The sequence below is a fragment of the Canis lupus genome, chromosome 16, assembly GCF_003254725.2.
Source record: "Canis lupus dingo isolate Sandy chromosome 16, ASM325472v2, whole genome shotgun sequence".
In the NCBI taxonomy this organism is placed as follows: Eukaryota; Metazoa; Chordata; class Mammalia; order Carnivora; family Canidae; genus Canis; species Canis lupus.
In genome coordinates this window covers 19,097,326-19,120,796 of record NC_064258.1, presented here as the reverse complement: position 1 = coordinate 19,120,796, position 23,471 = coordinate 19,097,326, and the positions used below count along the sequence as shown (strand labels likewise).

At 46.6% G+C, this 23,471-nt stretch overlaps 1 protein-coding gene and 1 long non-coding RNA gene across 7 annotated transcripts in view; one reads left to right on the top strand and one right to left on the bottom strand.

Moving 5' to 3' along the window:
* Positions 1-16,443: 16,443 nt before the first annotated feature.
* Positions 16,444-17,831, bottom strand: LOC112663208 (uncharacterized). Its single transcript, XR_003139069.3, has 2 exons — positions 17,426-17,831; positions 16,444-17,171 (listed from the first exon to the last, which is right to left on the bottom strand). It is a non-coding gene; the product is annotated as an uncharacterized LOC112663208 (long non-coding RNA).
* Positions 17,832-19,021: 1,190 nt separating this feature from the next.
* The window catches only part of PAXIP1 (PAX interacting protein 1), a 50,061-nt gene continuing 45,611 nt past the window's right edge, over positions 19,022-23,471 (top strand). The window contains exons 1-2 of one of the 6 annotated variants that reach the window (XM_049094796.1): positions 19,022-19,213; positions 23,071-23,205. In XM_049094796.1, the coding sequence (XP_048950753.1) occupies positions 19,133-19,213; positions 23,071-23,205 (216 nt within the window). In that variant the 5' untranslated portion in view covers positions 19,022-19,132. Of the gene's footprint in view, positions 19,214-19,470; positions 21,775-21,800; positions 22,885-23,070; positions 23,206-23,471 lie in introns of those variants that run through there. The other 5 variants (XM_049094791.1, XM_049094795.1, XM_049094793.1 and 2 more) reach the window with 5 other exon arrangements.

Sequence of the window (23,471 nt, the reverse complement as noted above, 5' to 3'; positions counted from 1 at the left end):
GCATACAGCATTTCCCATATGCACCTAAAGAAGATGATTGTCTTAAGGAAAAGGACACGTGTGAGTGTTTGAGTTGAAATAATAGCTTTTTTTAAAAAATGAAACATCATTTTTACTTGAAAGAACTACTGACAGATAATAAACTTTCATTACTGAGTCCTGGGTGTTTGGCAGATATTTTCTCAAAACGAATGAAGTGAACCTTCATGTCAGGCAAAACAACTGATAGTGTTTGTTACTCATAATAAAATGCGAGCTTTCAAGTGAAAATTAGAATTTTGGAAAACTCATATCCACCACGGTGAACTTGACAGCTTCCCAATACTTAAGGACCTTTCTGATGAGATTGGTGGTGTATTAACAAATGTGAGTTTTTGACATTATGTAATGAAATATGTCAACATCTGAAAGATCTGGATAATTCAGTGAGCCAATGACCAGTCCATGATGCTACAAAATCATAAAGGGATAGAGGATCCATTTCAAAAGGCCAAATAGACCAATGGACTTTAATCTAACAGAGTATAATGGATTTCAGATTCTACCTCATAACAAACCTTTAAGAAACTACCACATATTGAGTTTTGATATACCACCACAGGAAAATATCCATAATTATCTATTATAGACTATTAAAATACTCTTCCACTTTTCAGCTATATATTTCTGTGAGGCTAGATTTTCTTCATAAACTTAAACCAAAATAATGTATCACAACAGATGGGATGCAGAAACAGATATGAGATTCCAGCTGTCTTGAAAAGATTTGCAAAAATGTTAATGCTACTCAAATTTTTTTCAAAAATATGGTTATTTTTCCTAAAGACATGCCATTTATGTAAACATATAATGGGTTTGGGGCACCTGGGTGGCTCAGTGGTTGAACGTCTGCCTTTGGCCCAGGGTGTGATCCTGGGGTCCTGGGATCAAGTCCTACATCGGGCTCCTTGCAGGGAGCCTGCTTCTCCTTCTACCTGTGTCTCTGCCTCTCTCTCTGTCTCTCATGAATAAATAAATAAATAATCTTCAAAAAGCATATAATGGGTTTATCATTTTATTGCTAACAGATTAATATGTAAGTATGTTTTAAATTTGCCTGTTTCAATTTATATTCCAGTGAATATACATAGATATGACTCATGTAAACAAAATCTCTTTGGGATACTCAATCTTCTGAAGACTGTAAAGGAGCCCTGAGACCAACACTGAGAAGTGCTGTTGTCAGCATTCATCAGAATGTGACAATGGCCCACTGTGTTAGTGCAGAATATCGATAGAACTGGATGGTGGTATGCTAGTCCTTGGTAAAGTATGTGTGCTGTAACAGGTAGGGAATAAACCTTTTGAGGATCCAGACAGTGGCTGTATCAGGGAAGATGTCAGGGATCCAGTTGTCTGGGACATGGCAGGAGCATTCCTTCCAACGTAAAAGAAAAAGTACTGCATCTGGGACTTCCCAGCACTAAAAGGGAAGCATAGTTCATGGTAGACATTTTAGTGCCACAGGAGATCCATTCTACACTTGAGAGCACTGCTCTGATTCATATACCCAGTGACATGAAAAGGCTGCCAGCTGTGGTTAGAGCTAAGTGCAGGAGAGGAATCTACCAGAGGTCCCGGTGCCAGAGAGAGTAACTCTCCTGCTTGGGCCCTGAGATGGCAAACCTTATGGTACTAGATGCACGTGGAATGGGAAAAGACTGCATGTAGATTTTGTAGTGGACACCAACACAAGAGTGACAGTGTCAACTCCTAGGGTTCCGATACAAGGTCATGCCATGTGCACAGAAAGCATTATACCTTTGGAATAGCAGCTTGTGATGTGCTAGGCTTCAGCAGAGACAGAGCACCTGAGCATGAGGCATTAAGTGGTGATAGAACAAGATATAACCACCATGACCTGATTCTTGCAGAACCACCCACAAGATTGGGTGGGCCCAGCAGCAAAACAGCATAAAATGGAAAAAAAAAAAAGATGCAATTAAGCTCCACAAGCCAGTCCCCTAGGCCACCTTGTCACCTGTCATTGATGTGTGAGCACCTATCCTTAAGCTGCATGACTAGCTGATGGGGTGTGGGAAAAGCAGAGAGTGGTTCAGAGAGATGGGTCAGCTTGGTGTTGGCACAAGCCAGAGGAAAGACCTGGGGCTGCTCATGGCCCTACTCTGAGGTGGCTTTGACTTCCGAATAGATGGAGCTCTGGGGGGTGCATCAGATCATCCATTTTGTGTGGAAAGTGAAATGACCCAAAGTAGGAATATATGAAGACTGGTGAGCAGGATCTAAAGGCCTGGAGGGTGCAATATGGGGAAGAAAGTGGCCTGTGAAAGCAGCATGTGGATAAACTAAAGGGAATACATCCAAAATGGGAATATCTCTATCTCCTTCTAAATTACGTTTAACGTGCTCCAGGGGGCAACCACGTGGAATGAAGTCCTGAGGTCCCAACGGCAGAGTGGCCCAGCCAGCTGGGGACAGCCTCTATCCCTGGCAGATCCAGTGCAGGACAACAATTGCATGGAGAAGCCATGGTAGGAAGGGAAGAAAACCATGAAAGGTAGAACAGTGCAGACTCTTCCCTATCAAGCCTGGTGTAGTTACCGTCACTGCCTAGTATCTACCTTGCCAATAGCAGACACCGATCCTGAACCCCCAAACTGGTACCATCCACTGAGGGGATCGACCAACCACTTGCCTAGTGGCCCAAACTGACTCACATGGGAACCAACCATGTGCAGAGGGAGGGCAGCTGCTTGGCTGCGTATGTGGATGTGTCCTTCTCGCCTGCGGGGTCTCGGCCAGCACTGCTCTCCAAGGACTCACATGAGTTCTGAGCTGCAGATACCGAGTTCCACATAACAACCTATTGAACCAATATCTCCACTTTACAGTCAGGGCATATCACCTTATCTGTGGATAGCTCCCTGGGTATACTGGCACATTCACCGTGGAATATTACACAGCACTGAAGATGAGTGGACAGTGCTATGTACAACTATGACAGATCTCTCAGGATCTTGAGCAAAGGATGACAGACACAGAATTCCACTTAATATAGGATTCCATTCATAGGAATCTATTAACAGGAAAATGACTCTAGGGCATCAGAAGTCAGGATAGTTAGCCATGGTGGGGCAGTGATGAGGAGGGGGTAGTATTCTAGTCCTTGCTGCCCACATAGCTGTGCCCACCTTGTGAGCTTCTTTCAGCTCCACATGTATGGCTTGTGCATGTTTTGTGTATACGTTATGCTTCAATAAAAGATTAAAAAGATTCAACCGTAAGAGTAGCTCATTATCTTCCAGTTTGAAGTATTCTCTTTAATTACCTCCTCCAGCAACAGTTACCTTCAGCAGAATGGAAAACCCATGATTATTACAAAATCATTTATTTAAAAAATATTGAGGATGTCACAGATTTCTCTCCCCTTAAGCAATATTAAATTTTGCCCTACTTCGGTAGGTCATGATAAAATTTTAAGATCATAATGCCATATGCCTATGTCAGCCATCTGCTGCTCTGGGTAGTATTTTATAGTCATTTAGAAATGATGTAGGGAACCAAGAATGTGGTTCGCTACAGGTGACTGAGGGCCTGATGAGCAGGGGTTCCAATCGGGATTACCACTTGGCCGTGGCCCAGGGTTAGAGCAGCGACAGCAGCCTCACCCAGGACTCAGCTCTCTCTCTGCACCCCACTGTCCTCTGCAGGCTGGCTCACCACCTACCTTCTCGCACATTGCCTGCTGCACATCCAAGCATCTCATCCATTTACCAGGAGAAAGAGGAGGTTAACGAAGGAGTGCCACGATCTGCTGAGCTCTGCTTGCATACTCCGCACCTACTCTGGTGACCCCAGAATGAGGATCCCCCCCTGCCCCAGAATGCCACCACAGGAGCCTTCTACTCGAGAATTGTGTAACATGGCCAATGCTTGCTGCAAAAGCAGCTAGGACATCTTGTATTTAGCTTTCTGGTCTGTAGAGCAGAGGACAGAGCGGGGTTGGGACTGCCAATTAAGTGGGGGAAATTGAGATGATTGCTGCTCTATCATGTGATTTCCCTCCCCCCTCCCGTGCTATTAAATAACTATGTACTCTAGCGCTCATCATTTCTAAAACTCAAGATCTTGACCCTTGTGCTGGCATGAGGAACCCTGCATTTCAGGGGACAGTAGTGCATCTCACTGCTCAGGGAGCATTACCGTCTAATGTCAGGGGCGTGAGCTCCATCCTGCGGATCTGCCAAATGGTGCCTTCACCTGGGGCTGAGGGTGGAAGCGAGGCTGCACCGCTCAGGCCGGTGCTTCACACTGCCGCCTGCGCTCAGTAGAGAGTCAGGGCGTCTTGTTCAAGAACCAAGAACTCCTGTCGTACAGGAGGTACGACTGCAGGTGCGGTTTCTGTGTCTTCCTTGTCTTGGGGCCCCTGCCACACTCTCTGTGCCCCATTAAGCTTTATGAGCTACAGGCGTTTTCAAGCCAATCACTAAATGAGACCAGGGCCTGTGGTGGTCTCGGCCTTCACCCCTGCTGCCCACAGCTGTTTGTCGGACTCTGAAGCTACCTGGACCAGCTGTGTGTAGCTGTGTCCATCTCCAGGTAGTTGTTACAACGACAGCTTCCAAAGAATAGCTACAGAGCCTTTTTGAGGTAAAATAAAAGTGGATCTTTCTGGAAGAAGTGTTTTTGGAGGCCTGCGATGATGTTACATGTAAAAATTCTCATTTCATATACTCTACTTAGGTCACAAAACTTCTCTTCCATGGCCTTTACCCTCAATATGTAAATGACCTCTAAAAAAAAAAGAGACCAATTTTGGTGAATTAACATGTTTATGAAAACCACTTCCTATTATTTTAACCAGACTGTGAGATCTCTTAAGTGCAAGGCTGGTCTTGGTTGTCCTGTGGCCAGGAAAACCTTCAGGAGTCGCTGAAGGATTTTGGGTCTTGGTGACACCAATACAATAATTCCGGTAGGTTAAGTGGCTAATGGTTTTGAGAAAATCGATGAACTGCACTCTGAAGTCTTCATGAACTACCCCTAGCGTGACCGGAGTTGGCTGTGCTCGAGCAGGGCCACACTGACCGGTTCTCCTACCCCTAGTCTCGGTGTCGTGGGTGCGGTCCGTCCCCCTCTGGAATGGTCTCACTCCAGGATGGCAGTGCCAGTCCTCCGGCCACCTATCCAGGTCTGAGCTCTGACTGGCTGCGTGGAAGTGGCAGACACCCTCTGCTTTACAGAGCTTTGGCTGGCTCCTGGGAGCCTTCTTTCTCAGTTAGTCCTATCTTGGATCTGCCCAGCCTGGTCTTAGCAAGAATCACGTCACCACCCCTGCCCTTGACACCCGATCAAGGTGCTCGTCCCCCACTCTCGATGTCCAAGTCTTGGGCTGTCTCCAGCAAGACTCCCATTTGGCCATGTCAGCAAGGGTTCCCCTATCCTCGATGTCTTCTCTCCGTGGTTTCTGTCCCCTGACCCCTACGCTGCTCCTCCGCTACGAACCCTACACTGTCTTTGCTGTGTTCAGAGCTCAGCCTGGTCTCTCTTGTCCGTTGAAGACACTCTTCCTTACTCTTTTACCAAGCATCAGAGTAACTTCCTTCACAGAGGCGGAGCACGCAGTTGTTGGGATGATCAACTGCCTCAGTTTGCTCCTACCTGAGGGTTTTCTCAGTATGCAGGGCTTTCAGTTATGGGCAGGTCAGACTGTTGGCCACTGCAGAGCTTTTGCTCAGTAACTGTAACCTCTACTTGATCCCTCTATGTGCAGCTCTCCCATGCGAGTCATAAAGAGAGGCTTGGCTACTGGAGAATGTATGCCACGCTTTGGACACCTGCTTGTATTTAGCTCATGGGCAGTGGTAGAAGACAGATGAACACTGAGGGCTGACACACCCTACAGATCAGGGACCAGGGAAGTGAGAAGCTGAAAACCAGAGGACATGTAGAGTGACAGGTGAAGAAGTCAGGCAACCCATGTCCGAGTCTTGGAAAACCCAGAGACACGTGATATACCACACTCCCAACTGGAGAGGCCGTCTTTCTCCCACATTTTACTTTGAGAAATGTTCAAGCTTCCGAAAAAGTTGAAAGAATAATGAGAATGCATGTTTTATAACCTGGGCTCACCAATGTAAACATCTTGCTACATGTCTTTCACACACACATATATGTGTATATATGTATGTATATGTGTGAATTTGTACACACATATGTATCTCACCTTCTTATGTACACAAACACATACACGCTTGCCTCCAAGGACATCTCACCAGGGTTGAATTTGCAAAGCATTCCTGATCAAGAATGTGAATTAAAAATGAGAAAATTGCTGTGCTAACAGCAAATTAAGACATGAAAAGGCTCTTAATCTTATGCGCAGATTGGGAAATGCTATAGTTTGCTTTTTAAAATCATCTTCATTTTTCTAATTTGATGGGTAAAAAAAGTAGCATAACATCCAAAGTTGATGAGAGTGTAAGGGAGTCAGGTACCTTACACACTGCTGATAGTAACGAAAATTGTTGGTGGAAATATAAGTTAATTTGTGGAGGAAATAATCCCAAATAGAAAAGGAGGATCTGGGCAGCCCGGGTGGCTCAGTGGTTTAGCGCCGCCTTCAGCCGAGGGTGTGATCCTGGAGACCGGGGATCGAGTCTCACATTGGGTTCCCTGCATGGAGCCTGCTTCTCCCTCTGCCTGTGTCTCTGCACCTCTCTGTCTGTCTCTCATGAATGAATGAATGAATAAATAAATAAATAAATAAATAAATAAAATCTTAAAAAAGAAAAGGAGGACCTATTAAAATTAACAATGTGTGATCCAGCAATCTTTCTCCAAGAATCAGGATTCAATTTTACAGAAATGAAAGCACCTGTCCTTAATTGTAGTTCAAAGCTGTTTACAAGGCAAAAGCAGTCCTGTTTCTCCTGATTTAAACCTTCCTCTGGCATGTTTTACCTTACCAACCCCAACTTCTCCAAGCCTCCCATCTGAGCACTGAAGATGTGAAGAGGAGGGATGACATTGAGTCACACAAGATGAAGAGAGGATCAGTATGCACCATGGAAGAAAACTGAGAAGAGAGTATGGAGGAGGGAGAGGAGGGAAAGTTTGGCGTGACCCTGCTCAAGTCCCAGCAAAGCCTCTTATTTTTATTTGCATCTTAGCACCTTCATTCAGCATCAAGAAGACTGGAATTAATACTTTTATATCTGAAAATATCTGATTGAAGATATAAGCAATCGTTCCTAGGATGGGTTCCAAGAAGGGACTGCCTAGAATAACAACACATTGTGGCAACCTGGCAAACATCGATGGATTGAGTTTCAAGTGTGCTAATCTCTGATGAATCTTCCTGTAAATATCAGTGCTAAAGAAGGTATAAGTGAAGCTCCTTTCTCTGATTCTAATAAACACGTAGATAAATGGAAGGAAACAAACAAATGACAAAGCTTAAAATGTAAAAATTCGGTGTTGCTGATATTATGACCCCTACCCTCCAAAACGTGAAAATTTTCTATAGCAATGGAACATGGCACTCAACACTATTTTTTTGTACTCCTGTGAATGTTCTCAGAGCTCCCACACACACAGGCAAACAGATTAAGTAAATTCTCCCACTGAGAAATATGTTGGAATGATCCAGAACTCTATTAAATCAATTAATCATTGAAACTAGTTGCCCATGCAAAGGGTTCTGAAAATAGATTGGTTCTGTGTTCACTGAGGTTCCTCTCTGCTTGTCATGGGCTTGGTTTCCTTTCTCTCTATGGGTATGCAGCAGACTCTACTGAGTATGTGAGCAACACAGGAGCAGATGAGTATCAATACCCTCAATGCTGACCCCAGTGCATTTTCTGATGTTACAAATGAAATAGTCGGTGCCACTCAATCAAAGCACACCAGCTGTTTCCTTCCTGTAACTTTCTTTCTGATTCATCCTATAGCCTCCATACTCTCAACGGGCAAGGTACTTCCTGCATTCTCTGCGAGTAGCAGCTGGTGCTTAAGGGGAGAAGATGAACTGATTTTTTTTTTTTAGATTTATTTATTTATTTGAGAGAGAGAGAGAGAGAGCTGGAACATGAGCAATGGGGAGGGGCAAAGGGAGAGGGAGGAGCAGACTCGGTGCTGGGTAGGGAGCCTGATGTGGGGCTCGATCCCAGGACCATGAAATGAAATCAAGAGTCGTACACTGCACTGACTGAGCCATCCAGGCACTCCAGAAGATGAGCTGATTTAAATTGAGTGAGATACTTTCTACTTAGGAAACAGAGGATAGTGTTAGAACTTTGGTTTAATTGGGTTTTTAATTAATATCTTAGAAAAATATGTAAGAATTTAGAATTTAACAATTTAGAATTGACTAGAAATAGAATGTCATAAATAAAGAGTGACACTTTTTAAGATTTATAGTCCTCAGATTTGTTCTAAGCTTAAGGTCCAAAATATTTGTTCATGTTAGGAAATGGAAAAAAATGTATTTTAACTTATTTAAGGAGCCACATACCTAATTTTGCCACCATTTTCTCTTTGTGAACATGTTATCCATAAAAACAGTTATCACGTGTTGAAATGTCCGGCTTTTTTTTTTTTGGTAACAAAAATAGTTTTATCTTGTGAAATATCTTGTGAAAATGTGCCTAAAAATCCTTATATTTATCTTGGCAGACAGTGAATTATTATAACTTCTTTCAGATGAGTGCTTTTCTTTTTTTTCCACGAGTGTCACTACACAATAGGCATTTATATTCAATATACTATGAACGAATTTCACTAAGACTTTACTCATTTTCACCTGTGCCATGCTAATAAGTCTCAAACAGCTCGGTCAAGTCTCAGCAGCTGGCATTGTGCCCCACTGAGTATCACAAACTGAAAAATGATTATTTGGGGAGGCTTCATAATTATGCTAAGATGAAAATGTTGGCAGCCAGGAGATACATATTTTTCAAGATTTGAGAGAAAATTTAATGAAAGTGCCACAAATATATTACTTAGGATGATGATTTGCACTTAATATGAGGCCCTTTTCTCTCTGGATTTCAAAGTCTGGACTAATTAATTAGCCCTAATCCCCCTGTTTTCCTGATGGTCAAGCATTCAGACAGACCTCCCGAGAGCAGAATTATCACAGTGAAGCAGAAAGTGTGCCGATGGGGGCCATGAGGCCGGTGGCTTCATTCACACCTGTTGGGTGTCAGCCTTTGTTTCTTCCACTTTCAAGTCTGTAACCCTGGATTCCCTTACCCCCCACCCCACGTCAGCAAACTTAGGCCCAAAGGCTAAATCTGGCCCACTGCCTGTTTTTGCAAGTAAAGTTCTATTGGAACACAGCCTTGCTCATTGGTAAGCACATTGTCTACGGCTGCCTTCCCACTGCAACTGCCAAGGTAAAGAAAACAAAAAAAGACTCTACAGATCATGATGTCTGAAATATTTTTTACCTGGCCTTTCACACACACAAAAATTTTCTGACCCAAGACTTAACCTCTCTGAACATTTCCCCATCTGTAAAATAAAACCCAATAGCCACTAACATAGCGACTTCATGAGAAGAGTTTTGTTTTAAATTTGCCCAGTGATGACTGTCTTTAGTGGTGCCCCAAAACTAGGGTGAAGAATCCTTAGCGATGATATTAATTCATTCAAAACACGTCCATCCATTCTTTTTTTAATATTTTATTTATTTATGAGAGAGAGAGAGAGAGAGAGAGAGAGAGAGAGAGAGAGGCAGGCAGAGACATAGGCAGAGGGAGATGCAGGCTCCATGCAGGGAACCCAATGTGGTACTTGATCGTGGGACTCCAGGGATCACGCCCTGAGCCAAAGGCAGGAGCTCAACCGCTGAGCCACCCAGGTGTCCCCATCCACCCTTTAAATATGTGTCTACCTGACATCAGGCACCACTTTAAACAGTGTGTGTGTGGGGGGGAGAAACACATGTTAAGGGAAATACGACTTATTTTAATTAGTAGTGGAGGGATTATGTGGGGGTGGGGTGGGGATGAGATATGAGATGAAGAAGTGTTTCAAAATAAAGTCTTTTTTGGTATTTTAAATATTAGGTATTGGGGTGAAGGCAAGCACTCACATTTTAGGTTCCCTACCCTGTTAAATCCTTTGCCCTGAAAATGGTTCACAGACATATCACACCAGCCATCACACTGGGTTGAGATAAACTCTCTCCTATTTGATTGGCTTAGTCATCCTCCATCCACGCCAAAGAGCCTCTGCTGACATAATTTACTTGTAAATAGAAAGGACCAAAAGAATTCTATGTCAAGTCATGAGAGATGTTTCAAGACGTGGGGGTTTGATCTTGGCCATAGGAAGAGATAAGATCGGCTCTGGTGCGTTGAGTGGAGAGGGTCGTTCCACAGGGAGAGGTCAACTGACCTCAGAGAGCCATGGAGTCGTGGCCATGCTTGAGGCAAGTCAAACAGTTCAGTCTGGTGGGAAGAGAGCATGGAGGAAGGCAAGTAGCAGAGACAGGCCTGGGGTGCTCAGTTCTGGAGGATAATGATGGGGCATCCACAAGGAGTATAGGAGGTCCTGGTGCTCACTGATGGCAGGCTAATGGGTTTGGACTGTGCCCCATGGGCAGTGAGACACCATGGGCAGCATGGGTCCCCCAAGGGGAGCACTATGCATCCAGCACTTCTCAAGCACTGTGGAACTCGTATGGTATTATGCCTGCTTTACACTGATAGGGCAGGTATCTTCCAAATGGGATCAAATGGAAGACCAGCTCCTACTGCTCAGTTTTCACCCTCATAACAGATAGATTCTGATCCACGAGAACTGTGGGTGATCATTGTTACTTCCTACACAGCTCTGCTCTAAAGGTTTTGATCCACTACAGTGGTACTGTGTACCACTCCACTCTGTGTCTTCCAGAGCCTTGCCCCACAGCCCCTTCCTCCTTGGGTCAGGAGCTGCTGTCTTGCCACGTTGGTTCTGGGCTGGGCCTCTGCTGAGGCTGCTGCTCCAAACAGGAATGGGTGCCTTCTTCCTCTCCTTATTACCTGCCAGAGCCTTAATCACCCCAGTCCCCATGGCATCTCCCTGCTTGAATTCCAGGACCCTATGCTACTCATGTTGGAATTTAATATGCTGCTTAGGGAACAGCTCTCAGTCAGGGGCATCCAACTCTTGACTTCAGCCCGGGTTGTGATCTCAGGGTCATGGGATCGAGCCCCACATTGGACTCCATGCTCAGCAAGGAGTCTGCTTGTCCTTCTCTCTCTACTCCTCCCCCTGTGCACACATGCACTCTCTCTCTCAAATGAATAAAATCTTAAAAAAAAAAGAATGTCTCTCATTCTGAGGGGGCATCTTGATGGCTTAGCAATGCCTATTTGCCGTGCTCCCTCATGCTCAATAAATGTTTGCTCAACAGAAGTGCACTTCCTATAACCAGACACTTCATTTTTCTAAATATGTTAGATCTGCGTTTAAAACTGTACCACCACCACCACCCGTGCCCCCAAGCTTCCCTCATGTAACCTATGGCGGACCTGAGCTTCTGCCAGGTAGTGCTGTGCTATGGACAGGCGGCAATGAAGAGGCCTGGGTAAGTGGACAGCCATGTGCTGTCTCTGATACTCTCTGCACAGCATAGGACTGATCACTCCAATCTACATGAGGATGTATTTGGAAAGTGGGGAAGAGAAAAATCCAGCCATTTTACAGATCCAGTCTCATTTTTGCTCTTTGAAAAACTGTTTAATCTTTGTGTGTGTCTGTATCATGTCTTTAAAACATAGCTATCCACAAATTATTTATATAAACACATACATACACCCAAAAGAACAGGCCTATGTGGTTTCCACAAGCCATATGGATATTAGGTCATGGTTTTACTGGGTCATCTCAAATGTCATTGATGTAGTCTGTTAACAAGTCTGAGGAAAATCTGAATATTTTACTGTGCCATTTATATGGGTGGTAATTTCAGAAAGCCATTATGATTATCTAGCATTATTCAAAGCTTTATGATTATTTTATTGTCCTTAACTAAGATCATGTGGTAGGGCTATTTCTTATAAAATCCTATGTCCTAGGATATCTTTTAACTTTAAATACAAGACATATCCACTGAGTTCTAATTTGATAGAAATTATGGAATCTCAACCTGTTTTTACATTTACCATGTTTCAAAATAAGGAGGAAATGGCCTTTGCATGTACCTGATACCTCACCTAAAATCCCCTTCAGCCTGTCCTGTTCTTGCCTTGATCATCAAGCAGTAAGTATAAAACTTGGCAATATTCCCTCTTGTCACAAGCTTTCCAATTATTGAAAATTAAGTAACTCCCAATAGAGGAGAAATCATTAAATATATAGTAAATAATGAGGTTAATTAATTTAACCCCTTCTAATTAGGAAACTAATTAAATCAGAAAATTAAAACTGACACAAGACTAAAATTGGTAAGTTTTGAACTTAGATATAACTATCATCTCTTCGTTGTCAGCCAATTCCAAAGGAGGAATAGATGTTAGCTACAAAAATATGTATCAGTGGACTATTTAACTGATACAAAGCTAAGTTTTCCATACCACGAATACTATTTTTAGAGAGTACCTTTTTTCCTGCTTCTGTTATAGGTGAAATTAAACCTTGTTCCTTTTAATTCTTCTAAAGAATAAATGAGAATAAATCCAAAAAGATGGATTTAGCCCAAATTCTGCGAGTAACTGTGACTAGGGGCAAGATACTTAAGTTCTCTGGGCCTCAGGCTTCTCATCGTCGGAATATCCTATTAGAGAAGTGAGGTTGACTCACAATACCTTGAAGATGGAGATAGACCCAAAGAGAAGGAATGGCTCAGCAAATTAGAGTCAAGGTATTAAAATCTTTATCAGTAAAAAAAAAAAAAATCTTTATCAGTGCGACAGAGTTCAGAACCAGATCCTCACTTACAGTCTTAATTAGTTGGTGAACCATGAGATAAAATTAGGCATATATTTTTGCAGAGACCCAGCTCTCTCTATAATCTTAAACTGTCATGCCAGTCCAGATGAGCTTTGGATACTCGTTTCTAACCTCTGGAGAAAGTCTCAAAGTAATAACATAATGGTTTTGGTGTGTAGTTCATTGGCAGTGCTGTTTCTACACCTAAAAATATCTGAGCAGGTATCCTCTTGGCAGTCTTTGGACTCCCCATCCTGTTTACGATGTTCTCAAGCTACATGCAATCGACAAGAGCGTGGGGCACTGCGGTCAAGGCCCTTTCATGGGACCCACCCTGTGAAGGTAAGCCAATTGAGATTCCCAAAAGCCACCACCCAGAAGAGTTTTGATGAACAGGAGCTCTTTGATAGATACTTGATCTCACCTGCAAAGGCGAGTGGCCCCAATTTGTAGGGAATCTTCCAAATTCCAGGGCTCTCTTGCTTCAGCATGTACTTCCTGTGGCTGGTGCCCGTGAACACAGAGAGAAATTAAATGTAGCCCATCTGATCAAGGTGGCTTCCATGAAGCGCTAGTAGCAGCTGATGGGGCATAATTCTTCCCCCAAATTTGAATGCTGAACTCGTTCATTTTAATTACTATAAACAAATGTGTTCTAATTTCTTGGCATGTTAATGCTGTTTAGTGCTTCACATCAAACGGTCAATACTACTCACAATGACGACTTTATTTCCACATACTTCAAAGTCCATGACATAAATGATGCCGCAGTTAATCCTGCAACCAGGTTGTCACAAACCACTTCACTTTAAATAGCTAACAGGCTATTTTCTCCTATTCCCACAGCTACAGGATGATTCTATGCCTCAAATGCAACAGTCTGCTCTGGTGGGGGTCCAAGATCTTCATACACTAAACATAACCTATTTATTTTGTATTGTTCCCCATTTTTTTACTCGTATAAAATAATCAATGACTTAATATCTAAAACGTGCAACTTTCTATTCAGTAACACCAGCCTTCTGACCTCACGCCGCTCATCTGTGATCTCCCTGAGGATTACTTCTTATCCACTCCACACAAGAAGTCTTCCCTAGCTATCTAAGCACATGGGGACCCCTTCTCTATCTTCTGTATTTCTCACTAATTCCACTCATGCCTGGCTTGGGTATCCTAGATACCTGTAAGTGTTTTTTTTTTTTTAGGGCAGACATAGTATCGTATTTGAAAGAAAACGTTTCCCACTGTTCCCATCGGGTTTTCATGTCTATAATACCAGCTAGGGTTGCAACTGAAGCAGCACGCTCAAATCAGGGTCATCTGAGCGAGTTGGTTTTTAAATGTACTACTCACAAAGGTGTAGGCAGGATGTGTGGATAATGGAGGAGCCTAGGTCCAAAGAGAAGAAAGAGAGGAAGGCAAGCTGGCAAGACCCCGGTTGGAGAAGGTTGTGCAGGACAGGTTAGTTACTTTGCCAGCTCAAGCCAACTTGATGTGGAATGTGGGAAATAAACAGCCTAATCTCAACCTCCGCTGGGCTTCCCTCTTCAGCAAATTCACCTGGAAGCCAGTGTATGAGGGAGACTATACAACCCAGTCAGGTCAGGGTCCTGGGACAGAGAACAAGGTGAAGGATGGAGTGTAGATCTGAGGGTGGGAAGATGATGTAAGATAACCAGCAGGTCCATTGCAGGCCCTCAATAAATACCTGATTGCTTAAAAAAAACAAAAACAAAAACAAAACACACTATTGGGGCACAAGTGGCTCAGTTGGTTAGGCTTGGTTTCAGCTCAGGTCACGATCTCATGGCTGTGCATTGAGCCCCGCGTCAGGGTCTGTGCCCAGTGCGGAGTCTGCCTCATATTCTCTCTCCCTCTCTCAAACAAATAAAATCTTTTAAAAATAAAAATTATGATTCAACAAATACCTATTGAGCAGCTATACACAAACATGGTATTTAAAGAGATTATCTAACAATTTTGTGTTATGTTGGCATTCTCCAATCTTAATTTGTAGTTTTTAAAATAAATTAAAAAAAAAAAAAGGGACAGAAGTCGGCAAGATGCCAAAGATCCCATTTCCTTTTCCTAGATAAATAGAAGACAACACTTCCCAGCCTTCCTTGCAGTTTAGGTGGGGGTCACAAGACTAGGATTTGGCTAATGGAAGTGGTTGGGCGCAGAAGTGTGATGCTCTTTCCAGGCCGTAGAACTTCCTGCATGATATTGTGAGCTTTCTTTCGGTCTGAATATCTGAAAGCAAATGGCTCTCAGACAGCAAAGGCACAGAATGACAGAAGCCCTAGGTGCCCATTTGGAGGAAAGCTAATTGAGCAAGCCACCTAGTTGTGTGCAAGAAAATCTCAATGTCTTAATTCAGTGGAATGTAGTTTGTTCCATCATTTTAAACACGGTTTCTCCATAGTGGTGCTGTTGACATTTTGCACAGGCTTATGCTGTGGGGGCTGTCCTGCATATTGTACAATATTTAGCAGCTCCCTGGCCTCTATACAAAATATCAGTAGTGCCCCACCTCTAGTCCTGACAATCAAAAATGTTTCCAGACATTTTGTCTGTCTGGACACCATCTGGACAGGGTGGCAAAACTGCCCATAGTGGAGAACTGCTGATTTAAGTCCTCTTGGCTAATATACCGCATGCTAGGCACTGTGCTCAGAGTGATGGGAGACAGGTGTAGGACATACTTTCTAACTTTGAGAGTGGGATAGTATACAGGACATCACACATGCATGTATATTTTTAAGATAACTGCTTCACTGCAGCATTGTAATTGTTACACTGGAAACAAATGTGCAACAGTTGGTTAAATTCAGGTACATTAAAAACCTGTACTGCATATGCATTAAATAATGCAGATATATGTACTGACAAGAAAGGACAATTCTTTTTTAAGTGGCAACAGAAGAGCATGTGTAGTATAATTTTTTTTAAGGAGGAAATATCTTTCTATGTGACAATGTCTGGAAGAACTTTAAGTGTTTGCTTCTGGGGATTGGATTTGGGGTAATTTACTTTTTCCTTGTGTTTTCTAGTTTTTATACATTAGTTAGATGACTATTGGTGGCAACTGTGCTGTGTGGGAGTTGACCAAACCTTTCCCATAAACAACACCCTTGGGGTTCCCAGGTTCTCTAAGACTCTGGCTTGTTTGTGCCTCTAACATTAACGTAAGTATCTCCTTTTATGAGAAAGGTTAAATGTTGTAGTCTATAAACCTAGATGAAAGGTTTACTAAACAGTGCTAATATCTAACTTTAAGGGGTGTGTGACCATCCGAACTGAACAAAATATGAGAACAAGGCTGAGTGTTCTATACTATATAGAGATGCATTAAAAAAAGCCATTTGTAAATACTTTTCTCAATAACACTTCAAATTCCCACCAGTATGACTGAAGTATTCTCAGCTCTAGTTTTGCTTTTTCAATTTCACACTGCACTTTTTTGTAGCCCTGGGCCATCGAACTTGCAAAACAGAAAACAAGAAATGTATGACCCTATTTACCATATAAGCATCAAGCAATATCTGTTTATTATCTGTTTGTTATCTGAAGGCTGATTATCAGCGAAATGACCATGGTTTGAACTTTGCTGGAAGGAGTGTAAAACTATTAATAGTATCATATCTGAGGGTAGTACGTGCATCAAAGTGAAGTGCAAAGCTTCTGTTTAATCAAAAGATACTATTATCTCTAATCTGGGACATCTTCTAAGTGCCACAAAAATCAACAAGAAATATCTATTTGTGAAGAAAATACAGCCATCTCAACATGGTATTTTTCTTCCATAATTTTGCGTATGGACATCTTAAGAAGTGAACCTTTTGCGAGAATCATTTTTATGAGTCGTAGGGCTAATTTTAAAAAACTGAACTGCCTTCTCAAGTCCTTTGGCAGGTGGGTTCAGGATGCCAGTCTTGTTGACTTCCTCAGAGCATCTAGCACCCATGTGAAATTGATCTTGTCTAGAGGTTTTTATTTGTTGGTCCCTGGCAAAGTGGCCCTGTTGAGCACACCCTGAGAGTGTTTCCTGGGTGCTGACGCCTGGCCCTCCTGCTGCAGGTGCAAGGTGCACACATGTGCACCATGGGCCCATGCACCTCCCTGGGGATGACAGGTTGGCATTTTACACGGAGCAGATGTATACAGATGTTACTTCCATCCTCCTTGTCCACTCTTGAGTCCCAGCAGAGTAGGTTTGTTCTGCTAAACCGGACAAGTTTTCTAACCTAGAAAACAAAACACTTGCTTGGTATGCTTTACATCTTTTAAAATTATGCAGTTTGTGTTTAACCAGAGAAGGAGAGAGCTAAAGGAGTCCTGTCATACTATAACAGGGCCAGCTAATTTTGATTCAGTCTTTATACAAGGGATTTATTACACTCCCATTTTCTTAACATTGAACATAAAATGTAACCAACATCAAATAAGTTGTCAGGTACTCAGAGTAAGGAGGGCAGCTCTTATTCAAACAAGCACTCACGTTTTTATTTTTCATCGCAGGAATGTGCTGGCTGCAAGCACACAGGGAGTGATGAGTCCAAACGCACCCGGCGAGGCGCCCTCCAGCCAGCTGCCCTGTCCTCCCCGGCCGCTCTATCCTTCCCCATCCTGCTCCATCTTCTTCCATCCTTCCCTGTCCTGCTCCCTCCTCCTCGTTCTGCCTGGTTCTCCCCGGCCAGCCAACACCCCCACCAATCCTTCCCTTTCTTCTCCCGTCCTCCTGGGCTACCCAGTCCAACCACCCCATCTTCTTCCATCCTCCCCAACCTCCCCTATCCTGCTGCCTCCTCTCCAGTCCCACCACCCTGTCCTGCTCCGTCCTCCCCGTCCTTCCTCATCCTCCCCCACCCTGCCCTGTCCTGCCCTGGTCCCACCACCCCGTCCTGCTCCGTCCTCCCCGTCCTTCCTCATCCTCATCCTCCCCCACCCTGCCCTGTCCTGCCCTGATACCACCACCCCGTCCTGCTCCGTCCTCCCCGTCCTTCCTCATCTCCCCCCATCTTCCCCCACCCTGCCCTGTCCTGCCCGGTCCCACCACCCCGTCCTGCTCCGTCCTCCCCCATCCCCCCCATCTTCCCCCACCCTGCCCTGTCCTGCCCCGGTCCCACCACCCCGTCTTCTCCCGTCCTCCCCATCCTTCCCTATCCTGCCTCGTCCTCCCCGGTCCCACCACCCCGTCCTGCTCCGCCCCGAGCGCCCGTCCCCGCAGACCGCACAGCTCAGGCAGACCCCAGAACGGAACTCCGGAGGTTCCCGGGTCTTTAAAAAACCAACCGCACTCGCACGGACTCGAGAACGCTGACCACTCAGCAGGTGACAGCAGCCAGCTCCGCGGCGCCGCCGGGTGACATCAGGGAGAGGACGCGTCAGGGCGGCGCCGGCAGGGTGACGTCAGAACGCGCACGTCACGACGGGCCGCCGCCGGGGGCTGTGTGGGGGGGGGGGCAGGGCCTCCCTCGGCAGGAGTGCGCTGCGGGTGCGACGGCGAGACGCCCACCGGCGAGGCCCAGGACCCCGGCCAGCCGCGGCGCCCTCCGTCCCGCACGCCGTCCGGCGCCCGCCCCTCGGCCGGGGCCGAGCGCCCGAGACCCGACCTCTGTCGCCCGCGGGCGCTGCGGCGTTACCTCGGTCCCGTCGGGCGGCCGGCGGCGACGGGAGTCCCTCCGGGGCCCGAGGCCGCCCCGCGCCGCCATCGCCTCCGCCGCCGGCCGCAAGCCCCGCCCCCCGCGCCGCGCGCCTGCGCAGCCCGAGCGGCCGCGCGTGTTGACGGGAGGGGCCTCCGCGTTCCCTTCTTTCCCGGGACCGGCCCACTCGGACCGCGCCGGGGGGGGGGCGCGTTTGTCCGCGTCCTCGGGGTCCGCCTCTCGAGGCGGCGGCGGCTCCGGGTTCCGGGTGTGTGGAGCGGGCCTCGTGGGGGCCGTGCCCGCGGAGGTTCGAGCCGCGGGGGAGGTGGGGGGCGGCGCCGGCGGGCGGCCGGGCCCTCGGCGCTCCCCCTCGGCGGCCGGCGGGATGGTGCGTCCCGCAGGGCGCGCGCGGCTCCCGCGCTTGGGCCGCTCGGCGCGGGCGGGGGCGCGGAGGGCGGGGGAGCGGGCCCGACTCGCAGGACCGGGCCCCGGCCGCGCGGTTGGGGAGCGGGCCCCGCGGGGCGGGGCGGGAGCCGCCGCGGAGCCTTGCGGCCGCCGCGACCATGTCGGACCCGGCGCCCAAAGTTCCCGAGGAGATGTTCCGAGAGGTCAAGTATTACGCGGTGGGCGACATCGACCCGCAGGTACCGCGCCGCCCCCGCCCGCGCCCGCCCGCGCCCGCCCGCGCCCTCCGCCCGCCGCGTCCCCGTCGCCGTCCCCGTCCCGTCCCTGCTCCCGCCGCGGGCGCGCGCCTGGCCGCAGAACGTCTGGGCCCCGCCGCCCGGGCCGCCGGCCTGGCTGCGCCGACGCTGGGCCGCCGGGCGCCGAGCAGGCCCGGGGCTGGGGGGCCGAGGGGCCGAGGGGCCGGGGGAAGGGACCTGCGGGAGGGGACCTGGGGGGCGGCCGAGGGACCTTCGGGAGCTGACCCGCGGAGGGCAGGTGGAGGACCCGGGGTGGGGGTCCTGCGGGACCTGCGACCGGCGAGCCCAGGGGAGCGACCTTCCGAAGCAGACCCAGCGAGGGGACCTACGGCAGGGGACCTGGGGGCCGACTTCTAGACCCGCGGCCTGGAGGCTGGAACACGGGGGGTCTAAAGGACCCAGGATTAGAGGGAGCATGAAGGGAGGCGTGGAGATCTGGGTCATGCCCTACTGGGACCATCAGTAGAGGGGGCTACTTCCTGACCAGAGAGGAGGGGAGGACATGGGGTGGGGGGCCACGTCTCGGGCCTCTGCCTGGTGGGGGTCCGGCATCCTGTCGCATAGGTAAGTCCCCCAAACCCATCTGCCACCTCAGCCAGTTGCTACTTTGCTTCTTTCTGAGGCAGATTTGGAGCAGGAGCATCCTTCCTGTTGCCCACCCCATGTGCCTGTGCTCCCAGAACAGGGGGCCCGAGAGTGGGGACAAGGTGAAGGGAATGGAGCTCAGGTGGGAACCCCAGGTCCAGGCTGCTGGGGTGTAGTGAACAGCCCCTGGTGTGGCCAGCCACCAGAGCTCACAGGGCTGGGCTGTGCAGCTGCAATCATGTGGGAAGTGCTTCGTTTGAAACCCTCTAATTCCTATTTCTTGATTTTCCTAATTGGGATTAAACAGTAAATGTGGAAGATATCCAGGTAGCACTAAAATTGTGAACATTGAACAGGCCCATACCAAAAGATACAGTTTTTTCTAAGCCCCCCCCCGCCCCACCCCGTAATACATCTGTTTAAACGTCAGGGTGTTACTCTTGCACTGTGGAAGTGAATCTTAGTTGAATATCTATTTCAGGTGAATCTTCACAACATTCTTTTTATTAAAGTTTGTGCAGGTAAAATTACCTGGGGTGGCTTATATGCTATGAGGGCTAAGCTTGGAGGTGAAGAGACTTGGAGCCAGGTGATCAGACCTTCGTCCTCAAGAGTGGAGACAGGTGTTTAACCAATGATCTTGGTTGGCATGGAAAGAATTATGGAAGGTTGATTGGTCTTGACCTTGTAGAGGCTGGTCTGTTTGTATCTTAGTAAACTAAACTCCCTTGTGTGACTTTCAGGGTGGACCCTTGTTCTGTTGTAACTGTAGGGTGAAGAGACTGGTCCTTGAATTTAAAGGTAAACCGGTGTTGAACCCATAGAGATCATGATGAATGCCTGTAGCAGTGGCAGCTTTTTCCGGTATTGATAATTTTCCTGTCTTTCACTATCCAACCTTCTCCCCCACCTCCTTCCTACTCTCTTTATTTCATTTTAGGACTTTGGCTCTTATGGGGGACTTGAATCAAATGTTACTTAAAACCTGGAATGAGCTGAATTGGAACCATATTTGCTCAACTATGAGTCAAATCTAAGTGCTTAAAAATGTCCTTGGCAAACTACTTTGATGTGAAACAGTAGATTTTCTAAATGATTTAGAGCCAGAACATTGATTCCCTGAATCTTATAAATATGGATTCAGAAAGTTCATGTGTATTGAACATCTAGCACCTGTTAAAGCATTGGACTGAAGATGAGAAGAACTGATTCCTCTCAAGAACCCTTCATTGCTGGGGATGGGGAGCACACCGGAAGACATGGTGGTGTAGGGTGGTAGGTGTGGCAAGGACAGACTTTAAATTATAAATGTGAGGTGCTTAGGAAGAGGCACCACTGAACTTTTTTTTTTTTTAAGGTTTTATTCATTCATGAGAGAGGGACACACACACACACACACACAGGCAGAGACACAGGTAGAAGGAGAAGCAGGCTCCATGCAGGGAGCCCGATGTGGGATTCATCTCGGGACTCCAAGATCACGTCCTGGGCTGAAGGTGGGCACCAAACCGCTGAGCCACCCAGGGATCCCTTGAACTTTTTGAAAGTAGTTGTCGTATCAGTGGGGTGTTGAGCTATACCCCGAAATTAATAGGGTAAGGTGATGTTTTTCGTGTTAAATGTGTGCTGAGGAACAGAAGCATTGATGTATTTGAAACACACCAGGGTGATCAGTACACCTAGTGCAAGAGTGACATGAGCTAAATCTAGTAATAGATTTAGTAGTGTGAAGATTAGAAAGAAGCTACAAGTTTGGGCACCCTTCAAGTCCATGAAAAAATTAGTATTTCAGCAGAGTTGTAGAAAAGGCAGGCGACGGTGGGTGAAGAGTGAGCAGGAAGTGAAGACATCTTGGACGGTTCCAAGTGATCTGTCAGGAAGAGGAAGCAGGGAAGGAGCCTGGAGGTGTGTGAGTGCATGTGAGGACCAGCGAGGCCTTCTTTGTTCTTGGGTGGAAAGGGAGAGATTGAAATCTCATGACTCCTAAAAAATGTGGTAGGGTTGGAAATGCAGACTGGAGGGTGGATAGAGGAGGGTACCATTTTCTGTGGGTCAAGTCGAGTGGATGTGAAAACTAAAGAAGTTTGGAGGTGACGTGTGGCTACACCTACTGGTTTTCACTTACTAAACAAATACTGAGCATTGGTCCCAGTTGCTACCTCTGGATGGTCAATAAAACATCCTGAAAAAGTTGTCCACCTTGTGGGTAAATTAAGCGTTGTGGGCATCAGTTCGCTTTCCTATGTGGTGCGCACCTGGGCTTCTCAGGCTCTGCCCTCACCTGCACCTGTCCCTGAAGTCTCTGGCCTGTGAGTAGCCTCCAGTCTATTTACTGCGTTGCACCTGGGGACCTCACTCTCAGAACTTTGGCCACCATTGACTCCCATCTGGTGGGGGCCCAGGCATTTTCCTAGCCCTTCCACCTGGCATGAGAAGGATGTGCCCCAGACTAAAGTACTTTTCTTCTTCCTCGCCTGTGTGCTCATAACATGTTCCTCAGTGGAGGCTATTCTTGTGTCCCCAGGCTTTTTTTCTTGCACTCCTACCTCTCCCAGGCACTTGTTTCTTCTTCCTAACCCCTAGTGATAGTTCTTTGGTCTGTGACCCTGGATTCCTGCTGTTATCTCAAACGCAATCCAATCTATTTCAGCAAATCTGGTCATGCCATTTCCCTGCTGAAAACCCTTGTGTCGCTCCAGAAGACGCTTCTATAGGAGAATAAAACCCATGTGTGTGTAGCACATGACTGTTAGACCCTATCACCTGTCCGGTGTATTGAATGCTGCTACCCTCTCTCCCCTCCAACAGCCCATGTATTTTTGTCTCACTAAGTCCTTAAATTCATCAAGAATCCGCTCATTTTAGCTCCTTTTCTGGAAACTTTCCCATTTGTGATGAAACTACCTGTTCCTAAACCTTGAGGGTTGAGCCTGGTTGCCCTCTCAGCACTGTCCTGGCTGCCTGTCAGATCTTCAGTCCTCAGGACAGAGACCAGCTAGTGCCCAGCTCACAGCCTTCATGTTCACTTGGTCAGTGGATTGGGATCTGCTGCTTTCCTCTGCTCTCAAATGTTTGATTGCATATGACTCAGTAAAAGGTTATTAATTGTGTGGTGAATATGGTATGTTTTTATTAGCATTTTCATTCACAACAATTTGTGGAAATCAGGAATGAAATGCAATGTTTTTCATTTTAATTTGTGTGGTTTTTTGAAGGTTATCCAGCTTCTCAAAGCTGGGAAAGCTAAGGAAGTATCCTACAATGCGCTAGCCTCACACATAATCTCAGAAGACGGGGATAACCCTGAGGTTGGAGAAGCTCGTGAAGTCTTTGATTTACCTGTAGTTAAGGTCAGTAGTAAATCTTATTAATTTTACACACTTCATCGTGTGCCTTGAAATCGATACAGGGTCTTGCCGAAGTACTGTCTTGTATGGGAAGCTGCCAGGCCATCAGAGCTCTTTGAACACACCAGTATCCGACTGCAGCATAAGGCCCTTTGCATTAAATCATACTGTGGCAAGGTTTCTGCACGTGCAGGTAACTCTGAACTGCTCAGCTCATGCACCTGCTATGGCGTGGCCCCGGTTCATCTCTGCCTGCAGCTCTCTACGCC